This window comes from Hippoglossus hippoglossus, chromosome 23 (assembly GCF_009819705.1).
Source record: "Hippoglossus hippoglossus isolate fHipHip1 chromosome 23, fHipHip1.pri, whole genome shotgun sequence".
NCBI lineage: Eukaryota > Metazoa > Chordata > Actinopteri > Pleuronectiformes > Pleuronectidae > Hippoglossus > Hippoglossus hippoglossus.
This window is the reverse complement of record NC_047173.1, coordinates 2,859,886-2,870,695: the sequence shown is the minus strand read 5'-3', so window position 1 is coordinate 2,870,695 and position 10,810 is coordinate 2,859,886. Positions and strand designations below refer to the sequence as shown.

The window sequence follows — 10,810 nt, the reverse complement described above, 5'->3', positions numbered from 1 at the left end:
GTGCACATTAAGTCGTTCCTTGTTTCCTGTTAGCTCTATAGCTTTGAGCAAAGCCACACAAATCTTTGAATATATTAAAAAAATTGTTCCTTGTTAAAGCATACATATATATAAAGAGAGAGAGAGATATAAGTAACTGTTTTATTTTGAAAAAAACATAGATATTACAAATTACACAATAGCTGAGTGCATTCAAAGCTCATTATGACACAGTACAAAACTCTATTCACTTGATAAACACTGCCATTTTATTATTTATGAATATATTATATATTAATACGTTATTTATTCTATTATTATTATTATAATAATTATCATCTTGCACCTGCATCACCGATCATGAAGTGAGTGTGGCTGTACTGTGTTTTTTTCTTTAACTTAGTCATGTGTAAACCAGTAAACAACACAATAAACAACACAATAAACAACACAGTAAACAACACAATACATGAACAACTATGCTGCTGTGTTTGTCTGTACAGTCCGATATTATGGGATGTGACGGAGCTGAACGGAAACGGTGAGGGGTCGTGACCATAAAAGGACATGAGCGGGTCTCCTGTCATTCCCCCCGCACACACACACACACACTCTGCTGGTCGACGTCCCCCTGCTCAGATGTTCCGACGTCACACAGTCACCACATCACCACCGTTCCGACACCTCCCGGTCCCCGCCGCCGCTGCTCTGCTGCTGCTGCTCCTCTCCGGTGAGTCTCTGTCGCGTTTATCGGGTTTTCACGGAACAGTTCTGCATATGAACGGTAACATGGCGCCCGGTGTTAAACCGTGTCCTCTGACGGGCGACGAACATAACAACCGACAACACGGAATCACACGAACGTTCGATAACGAGCCAGTCATTGTTAATTTTAGACTCTTGTGTTCGGACAGCTCGGTCAAACATGGCGGCGCCAGCGGGCTCCTAATAGCTCCGTGTTGTAACTGACACTTCGGAGTGGAGCTCGGGCGACATGACATGTTGTGACAACGCGAACTGACAAGTACGTCTTTACTAACAGGGGCCAGACTCTATGTGACGTATTCAGTGTTTCCTTATGACGTCAGACAACCAGTTGTATTCCCTGATGGTTGGAACCATTGCATCCACTCATTGAAGGATTATAAACAAGTTTTGTGTCAACCTCATCTCGGTGTAAAATTTGACTGTATTTTAAAGATGAAATTATGACATTGACAGTTTCTTTGGTAATGTTGACATCCTTAAATGGATTTCACAGTGTTTCTATGTGAATTCAAAGAATATATCAAGATCCTATAAAACATATTGACATTAAGAAAGCAACAAAACTGTCCAAATGTACGATCAACTTTTCAATGAACATGTAACTGTCTCCCCCTCTTTCTACCTTTTATCAGTTTTTGACTAATGTACATTTATCTATCTTCACGTTTATTTATTTAACTGTACTGTCACTTTAACTGGTCATTTTTCTGTGTTGAGCACATATCTGCATTGTTTGCAAAGTTCGTCAATGAAGTTGTTTTCTGGTCTCGTGGATCTCAGAATAGAGGCGTTTGGCAGCTGTGGCTGTCACAGCAGCTTTATTTCACCACCGAGGTGACGGCATTGTGTTACTGAGCTGCTGCTGGAATTAGCCCACAGCCACGGTGGCTGTAACGCCTCAGAGCACAAAGACAAGTGGACAAAAAAAAACACAACAGCGAATTTAAAAAGACTGCAGCAGATAAAGACAACACAACACATGAGGGCAAATAACATAATTCAACAACAAATAGTTCGATTCAACAAGTCAAAAAAACAACAAATCATGAAACACAAAGGCAAACTACATCACACAATGGCACGCAAATCATGCAACATGCATAACACAATGGCGAATAATTAAACTCACCAATTCACAAACACAACAACAAATCAGAAAACAGCAGGAGATCGGAAAAGACAACCACAACTTGCATAACGGCCAACAACATAAGAATGGCAAATAATTCAACCCATCTAGTGACAAACTAAACAACAAATCGCAAAACACATTGGCCCATAGGACAACACGTCACAAACACAACGACATAGAGGAAAGCACAGCAGCAAATAGGAAGAGAGCAAATTACAAAATACAACTGCAAAAAACAAAACACAAGATGTTGGTGTGTTTTCCTACCATTGAGTTTTTTCACCTCACGGCCACTGTGCCATACAAGTATGTACAGTGCCATTTTAAGTCCTGCCCTGGCAGAGGAACAAACCTTTGGAGTCATTGTTTTACTTATGGTGCAAACAAGCTAAAAAAAACATGTCGGGAATTCTTACACTGTTGTTTGTCACATTTGTATGAAGTAAAAGAGCAGAGCACTGTGAGTGGAGCGGGAGCTGTGGCAGAATCATTTACATTGTGAGGAATCTGTCTGTCTGACCTCTGACCTCTGAGCTCTGAGCTAACGGCAGCAGAGCCTAAGACTGAGAGAGAACTGAATCGGAGTTGAGCGAGCAAAGCTCACAGGGGAGTTCATAGCTTCGTGGAAGTGGCACCGTTCTTTGTCTAAGTCGATTTTATTTTGCGGGCCACTTATATATCCTCTAAACAGTTTACTCACATTTATTGTCAGTGTTTTTTAGCTTGTTACAAATCCTAACTCTGAGTAAAGCCAGACAGGAGAGCGTGTAGAGTACAGTTTCCCTGCAGGTGAATACTGCCACACTGCTGGAAACGTTACCATATAAGGCCACCTTCGTCCAGCCTTTTATCAGAGCTCGTCTCAGAGGGAATTTTTCCTCTTTGGATTTTTTTTTTCTTTTTTTCCAGTGTGAATATTCCCTCTGGTGACGTGCACCGTGCTGATCCAGAGACATTAAATATAATCCAACCACCACTGGGCTGAGGGGATGTTTAATGGTGTAATGAAACATATTAAAAAGGGCAGTCTCTGTCTGTCTCTCTGTCTCTCTTCAGTATGACTGTGTCTCATGGCCGTCCTCCTCAGACGTGGGCTCTCGGTGGCCCTGCATCGTGCTGTCAGCGGCTCAGTGTGCCGCCCTGCGCTGCGTGCTGCTCCTCTAGGTAGAGTAACTTGTTAGCTTTACTATGTCGAGCTGTGACAGGGCAATGAAGGCTGTCGTGCCTGTTGAAGGAACACAGTTTTTTTATGTTGTAATCCATCCATTGTGAGACTTATATCACCCAACATATCATATCAGACATTCACTACCAAGCTCCAAACTGTCTCTGGAGGCTACGTCTGGAGCTTCATATCAGGGCTGTAGTGGACAGAATTGGAAAGTTGTCGAGGAATAATAGACGGGGCTCAGTGGGACATCGGGGGTGCTAATTTGCTGATGATGGATCAGAACAAAGACTGTATATAAAGATGGATGACATGACCGCTCCCAAAAAGTGAAGCCAAAGTGTCTCAAACACCGACCGGTGGCTGGCAGCAGTACAGGTCATAAATCCCGCCTCCTCCATGTAAGTGGGTGGGACATGGCTCAATGACGTGTCATTTTATGTGGTTCTTGTCACAGTGGTGTGCGTTTTTAATGATCATTATTGTCACTTTTTATTGGAAATTAGAACATTCATTTGAACGGAGGGGGGAGGGGGGATTCAAAATATACAGTCTAGAAGCGTATAGAAGTAGACCGTCTGAAGTAGTTTGTCTCCTGATCCAGCAGAGGGCGATCACTGTCAGCTCAACCTATTGCCTGCCCTCTTTGGCTATTAGTAAAAAAAGTCAGTAATGTTAAAACTGCAAATACAATGTGAATGGTCAAAAGTAGGCCTTTTCCAATAAAAGGGAGGGATATTCTGATATTGTCACCTCCACCAAGGATGTTATGTTTTCTTCTTGGTTTGTTTGTTCCTCTGTTAGTCAGCAGGACTAGGCACAGAACTACTGGACACATTACCAAGAAACTAAATGGAAGGATGTGGTTTGGGTCAGGAAAGAACCCATTAAATTTTGCTGCAGATCTGGTTCAGGCATTTTTTTTTCACTTTCTTTAACATTACAAAATAGGATGTTTTTCAACATTTTCCTTGATTTCTCAGAGAATAAATCATGGGTTTTGATGAAAAGGCGTCTGTGTTTAAGGGACTGATATTTATAAGTGTGTGCAATTTGATCCAGTTCAGGTTTTAGGATCATCCTTTGGACATGTTTACAGCATCTTCGAAATGTGTGTCTCAGTTGGTGTTTTTATTTGTGAGTCACAGCCTCTAGCCTGCTAACGGTCAGCTCAGTGCATTGTACACAAACCAAATGGACAGCGGTTTGTAGGGCTGGGGTAGAGCTGCATGGCCAAAAGAAAAGGCCACATTTCTAGATGGAAGGAGAAAACACATCTGGTTTTGAAACATCAAGAAAGACTTTGCGATCAAGAGGTTTTCCTCCAAAGGGCAATGAAGTTTAAAAGAATGCAGCAGTAGGATAGACATCATTGGAGCATTTTACGTTAAACTGAGTACGCATGACTGCATGTACACAATATTACTTTTCTTTAGCCATGTAAAAAGCTTAGAAGGAACATTTTCTACATGTTAAATATGAAACACTGGATTCTTTTGGAACTTTGGGGCTTCCATCTGTTTCATAAATCTGCGATGGTTTTATTGGTTTGTTGTGTTTTCTGGTCAGCAAGATAGATGAGGAACGGTTTTCCATAAATCTTGAAAAATGAAATAAACTTTTAAAAATTTCATAAGGACTTTAATTTTGGACGTCACTGTCTGAAAGTACAGTCCCCCGTGCAGGACGAGGCGTTAATGTGTTTTGTTTTTCTAGGTGTGCGTGTGTGTGTCAGTGTTCAACATGCCTGTTAACCAGTCTCCTTCAAACTCTATGTGACCAGTGGGACTCTCCAAACAGATGCCGACGACCATTGCTCCCATTCCACATCTTGTCTCTAATCCTGTGTTGTCGTGTGTTATTTCTCCCTCTGTCTGCTCCCCCTCCATCCAGCCCAGTCCTCGGTGTAGTCCTGCTGAGGGGCATTTGTTTCTAGTGGTGGGTGGCGTGCCTCTGTCCAGCAGCCATGTCGGGCTTCAATCTGCTGCATCTAATAACCAAGAGTCAGCCTGTAACTCTGAGGTCCTGCAGTCTTCCCTCAGGTCCACTGACTGGGTGCTGTGTGCCTGCTGTGCTCTGCCTCTCTAAAGCCTTAACACCTGGCTGGTGTGTCTGCATGTCTTTACTGTCCCCGTCTGTGTGCGTTCACATTGACCTGAGCTGCTTTCAGCTAGTTTCTTCCATTTGATTCGGAAACAGCTCCTTTTGTTTGCACTGAACGAAGTTTCAGAGCTCCAAACTGGACCTAACCTGAACAGGGCTGGTTACTGGACCTCAGTACCTTTTTTAAAATAGATTTGTACTTGTAGCAGTGAGTATCCACAACTTCCAGGTACTGCAGTTAATAGTTCTGAATGCTTTGTGAGTTTCTTAATCTTGATCACTCCTTGTTTAATCAGATATTACCTTGTTTCAAATTTTGCCCAGATTTATTTTACACAGATGAATTTGATCCTGGAAGGTGCTTCTCCATCTCAAAATAGAAAAAGGGGCCTCTTACACCTCTGCATGAAAAGTTAACATAGCTTCACTTTAAGTATTGGCAGGTCTGTGCTGCCCTCTGCTGGACTACACTGAAAAGCAGTACACCAATTTGGTAACTGTTAAGTGATTTGAGTTTAATGTAGCAGGAAAAATTCATGTTAGAATGAAACGGTTCATTCAGTTATTAAAGACAGGAAGCTAAATAATAGTCTTGCCAGCAAATGTCTTTCATTTAATCATGATACACTAAATACAAACACACAACAAAGTTTCTTTGATGTGTTTTTATTTGAGGATTTTAAAATTAATATTTAGATAAAGGACAGTTATAAAGGTTTCTTTTAGAGTTTAGCACAAATCCCTCACAAGTTACCGATAACCATTTTGTGATCCCTGTACTAACTTGGATGTTTTGGCTCTCATTTAAAATTTTACAAAACATCCTTTTTCAACACTTTTCCCTCAGGTGTTATAGAATTGTCCAAATAGGGGCACACACCCATTCTTGCCAGATTAGAAATAGTTTTGACTAATATGTTAGCCAACCATTTCCTCAACATGTCCAACACAAACAGGGCAATAATATTAAGGTTGTCATGTTTCATGAAACAAAACTACTGTAAGAAATTGGGACCACTGTTTAAAAAAAACAAAACACACAGAGTTCTAAATCTGAGGACAAAAAAAGACTGGGACCCCTGTTTGAAGTCAAAGCTGACTTCTGTGTGTGGCTGCAAAAGAAACAAATAGCACCCACTTCAGAGGTTAATGATAATCCAGACGTTTAGGAAGAGTCAAGCTAAACATCCATCCCACAAACAGAACATGCTGTGTTTACATCAGGGTTCTCCCTTCTTCAGTTGGCTGAAACATTTATCACAGTACTCACTGTTGACTCGTTGACTCAGAAACAAACAGTAGTGCCCTTAATGGTTTGAATAGCCGCACTGAACCTTGTATTAAACGGTCCATGTATCAGCTCTTCTCACTTGTGAAATTTCAAAGTGCTAACACAATAACCTAACAATTCACTGCTTGGCTTTTGTGTGTGTGTGGTTCCGTTCACTATATGTACACTGAAAGGTTTTGTCACAGGTTCTTTTTGTGTTTCGGAATAAAGCGAGCAGTTTTTGGCCGGCCTGCTTTGTTTACATCTTGTGTCTCAGAGCGACGTCAGGAGAGAGGAAGACGTAACGTTTTGTTTGGCATCAACATAAGGAATAGTGTTGTGACGTGCAGCTCTTCTTTGTCTTGCTGCTGTCGTCAGCAGACTTGTATAGTAAATATTTGTTGTCGTCCCTGCCTCCCCCCCCTCAGGAGCATGTAGGACCAAGAAGACATGGCCGGTGAGCTTCTCTCAGGAGGAGCTGAGGAAACGTCTCACTCCCAAGCAGTTCCATGTGACTCAGGAAAGAGGAACTGAGAGGTGAGGTGAACCGCTGCATAACTCTTAACGGGTGTGTGTGTGTGTGTGTGTGTGTGTGTGTGTGTGTGTGTGTGTGTGTGTGTGTGTGTGTGTGTGTGTGTGTGTGTGTGTGTGTGTGTGTGTGTGTGTGTGTGTGTGTGTGTGTGTGTGTGTGTGTGTGTGTGTGTGTGTGTGTGTGTTTGTTTAGTCATTAGTTCATCATGTTTCTGACTGACAGAGCTTTCTTTCCACAGTGCGTTCGCTGGTGAATTCACAGATCATAAAGATGATGGCACCTACACGTGTGTTGTCTGTGGAAATCAGCTGTTCAGGTAAGTGCTGCATTGTCTCCCTGTGTGAACAAGTGTCTCTCTCCAGTGACGGTGTGTTACTGTATATGAGTTTAGTGATATGACCGTCTCCTGTAGGACCATCTCACCATCTAGTGAATCAGACAGGGGGAATCCTGGTTACATTACCTTATCTTGAATTTAAAAAGAACCCTCTGCTTTAGTCTTCCACTACAATGTAAAAATAATGTTTTCTTTAGAATGTTCCGCTTTTATTTATAAACCATGGATTTAAAATGATTTTTGTTTCCTTTTATAGCTCCACGACTAAATTTGACTCTGGATCAGGTAAGTTAAATCACTGTTGCTGCTCCTATTTCTCCTGAAACTGGTCCCATTTTTGAATGTGCAGTATATAGATGCTGGTGTTTGCTGATCATTGTCCTTTAATTATTGATTAGTGGCTTTTCAGTATCATGTGATTTGAATGTTTCAACCTTATTAAGCTCGATAATATGCATGCTACCAAAGTAATGGCTATAACCATTGACTCAGCAGTGAGTGGTGGACCAGGTACATGTAATAGTCAGTCAGCAGCAGGAGGAGGAGGAGGTGCTGCCTCTTCATCAGGACACAATCATGCCAGATGCTCTGTCTGATTCAGCTGGAACAGTCTGACTCGTCCCTCCTCAGTGCAGTGATGAGTTTGGGTTCCAGCCCTGGAGCCATGCGGACGCAGTAAAACATCACCTTCAACTCAAAGAGTTGAATCATACCTGAATGAGTTGAATCTCACCCACTCTCGCCAAAGTGTAAAAAGTTTGAGATGCACGTATTTACACCAGGGACAGTTTATTGGATGAGGTTTAAATGCATTACATTGTACTGACATATTGTCTCCAGCCCTGTCCATGTTCCTGGATGTAAAATCAAACACTGACCCACATCAACTCCCACCCTCATGTCATGACACGACACCTGTGTACTGACACGTTTCCTCCCTGCCGCCGTGTGTTCAGGTTGGCCATCCTTCTTTGACCTGGTGAAGGAGGAGTCTGTGACTGTGACCGATGATTTCTCCTATGGGATGCACAGAGTGGAGACCACCTGCAACCAGGTACAGTATAAACACTGCTGTTTACTCCTTTTACCTCAAAGACGTTACATGAATATAATCCAATGCAGCAGCTCGCCTGCAGCATTTCACATAAGGAAAATAAAAACAGAAATAATTAAATACATTTAACTAGATGTCACTCAGTCCAGTGCATACATCTGCCAAGGCCTAACAGATCCATTATGAAAACACATTTAAATTCACTAGACCTGGATTTTTATTTGGATCTGCACCAAATTGTGCACACTTTATGTCTGGTGACTATTCTTGTTCGTCACGGTGCACGTTTTGCAGGAGAGTTCTTTCTGGACAGGTCGGCGGTCTGTAACAGGGAAAAGATCATGTTCAGACCGACATGCGGCCTGCCTTCAAAAACTCATTGATTTTGCTGAGGCCACTGTGTCAACAGAGCGGTGGTGCCGAGGCAGTGTATTCAGGCAAAAAAACAAAGAGGTTAAACCGGCAAAAAGCTGTAATGGATCCAACTTTGACACAAAGCCGTCCAGCAACACAATGTTTTGGCAAATTAAACACATGCAAGTGCACATTCCTGTAAGAACACAAACACAAAGCCCGGCTGACTAGTGATGTCCCAGCTCATAAGCTTTATTTCATTAATGGTTTTGTTTCTTTTTACTTTAAAATTGCAGTGACAGATTACAGACAATTATTGTGACAGTGGCACGTCATCATGTGACACAATTGCTAGTTTCTGCAAATAACAGCTAAGCTGTTAGTGCCACCTAAAATCTTAATTAACCTGCATGTTCAATGTACAAAAATTCAGTTTGATTGGCCCCTAAAGTGCCCTTGTCCTGTCAGTAGTCCTAGAAAAAACTAACCAACAAAACATACGACAATTTGTTAAGGATTTTTATTTTCGAAGCTGTTTTGAAGATGTATATTCAATGATGTGTAATTCCAGATTACTGAATCTGGAATTTCGTATGGATATAAATGTCCCCTCTGTGTAAATTGTGGCCCCTTTATGGCCCCTGATTTGGAAAAAATCATAGATCCCCCATTAAACAGTAAATAATGACAGGCATATACAAAAAATTGTAAAGCTGATAATGTAGAACATGTCCAACTTGCAAAAAGTTACACATCAATCTTTCCACTGTTGTGTTTCAGTGTGGCGCTCATCTGGGACACCTGTTTGATGATGGACCAAGACCAACAGGGAAGCGCTACTGCATTAACTCAGCCTCACTGGCCTTCCAGCCCAAAGACACGGCCTCCTCCACCTCCAGCTCCAGCCCCGCGGCTGAGGGCGGAGCTGCCAGCAGCTCAGCGAGCGATGGGAAGACGGAGCTCTGAAGGACCCGCCGGCCTTCTGACTGTGTGTAGGAGTCCAAAAGTTCTCGTAGCATTGAAACACTTCACAGAGTACAGACAGAGTGAGGTGATTGTGTGGCAGAGAGAAGAAAAGTCCTCTAGTTTATCACACAGACCAAATAATCTGTCACAAGGGAAAGTGCATGTTTCCTAAACAGCCATAAAACTGCAACACACGCACACACTGCATTAATTGGTTGCCTTAAAAGAATCATTTGGTATTTGTCAACCTGGGTGTTGCACACTTTTCTCCGTTGTCGTCATGAGGGGAGCAGGAGGAGGTTGTGTTACTGCCACAGGACCTTCAGCTGTGGTTCAGTGACGACTTCCTGTGTTTCCATTTGGTATGAGCTTCTGCTTCCTGCCCCATGTAACAGTGTCCTTACTGAATTATGCATTTCCCCCCCAGAAAAACATCTACGTTGACAAATAACTAAATTCCACCCTTTAATTATCCAGGTCTGGGTTTCAGCATCTGCTCTGCCAGTTTATATATGGATGAAGTGCTGTGTTCTAGACACACAAACACACGTGTGTATATACAGTACAATAAATATATATTGCTATATTAAAGTGTTGTTTGATACTGAGAGGTTAATTTAACGATATCACCTATGCAAGTGCTAGCGTCAGCAGTGACCGAAGGAATCTTATTGTGGAAAATAATGTAGTGCGGCCTCCAGGTCACTTCCTGTATTTGTTCCTTCTTTAGTCCTTTGCTTTAGGAAATATTTTCAGCTTGTATTAAAACAGTTATTGGATGAATAAAATATCTTGAAGCACCATGTGACTTTTCTTTCTATTCTTCAATACATGTGTTCATGAAACAATCTCAGCTTAATGTCTACTTACTAGTTTCTTTGGAGCTTTACTCTAATGGTCTTCAGGGAATGGATTGACATAGTATGAGATAAATGTGGGGTCATAGGTCATATTTACTCGTTACTGCAACGAGAGAATCGTCAGCCAAGAATAGGCTTGGTTTTTGTATCTCTGTAAGAGGTTTAGGGCCATGTGAAAAAACTATATTTGGAAGAAAGGATGGAAATGAAAATTAATCTCAGACTTCTGTCTTTTCTCTGAATTCAGATTTTTTTTGTCACATTTCCAAAATGTTCACATGGCCCCT

General features: G+C 41.8%; 1 protein-coding gene across 4 annotated transcripts; it reads left to right on the top strand.

Moving 5' to 3' along the window:
* Window positions 1-557: 557 nt before the first annotated feature.
* Window positions 558-10,464, top strand: msrb3 (methionine sulfoxide reductase B3). 4 transcript variants are annotated; one of them, XM_034578842.1, is made up of 7 exons: window positions 558-709; window positions 4,941-5,089; window positions 6,849-6,957; window positions 7,191-7,268; window positions 7,546-7,574; window positions 8,246-8,343; window positions 9,478-10,464. In XM_034578842.1, the coding sequence occupies exons 2-7, from the start codon at window positions 5,014-5,016 to the stop codon at window positions 9,661-9,663; spliced, it is 576 nt and encodes a 191-aa protein (XP_034434733.1). In that variant the 5' UTR covers window positions 558-709; window positions 4,941-5,013; the 3' UTR covers window positions 9,664-10,464. The 4 variants fall into 4 exon arrangements, with proteins under 4 accessions (XP_034434733.1, XP_034434730.1, XP_034434732.1 ...); XM_034578841.1 differs by lacking the exon at window positions 4,941-5,089 and adding an exon at window positions 2,936-3,043 and having other exon boundaries at window positions 569-709; XM_034578843.1 differs by lacking the exon at window positions 558-709 and adding an exon at window positions 2,936-3,043.
* Window positions 10,465-10,810: the final 346 nt, after the last annotated feature.

What these genes read in the sequence shown, in the direction of transcription:
- msrb3 (XM_034578841.1), top strand. Translation starts at nt 2,950, where the DNA reads ATGGCCGTCCTCCTCAGACGTGGGCTCTCGGTGGCCCTGCATCGTGCT. An exon ending in GCTGCGTGCTGCTCCTCTAG is followed by an intron (nt 3,044 to 6,848) that starts GTAGAGTAACTT and finishes CCCCCCCCTCAG; the next exon opens with GAGCATGTAGGACCAAGAAG. An exon ending in TAAATTTGACTCTGGATCAG is followed by an intron (nt 7,575 to 8,245) that starts GTAAGTTAAATC and finishes CCGTGTGTTCAG; the next exon opens with GTTGGCCATCCTTCTTTGAC.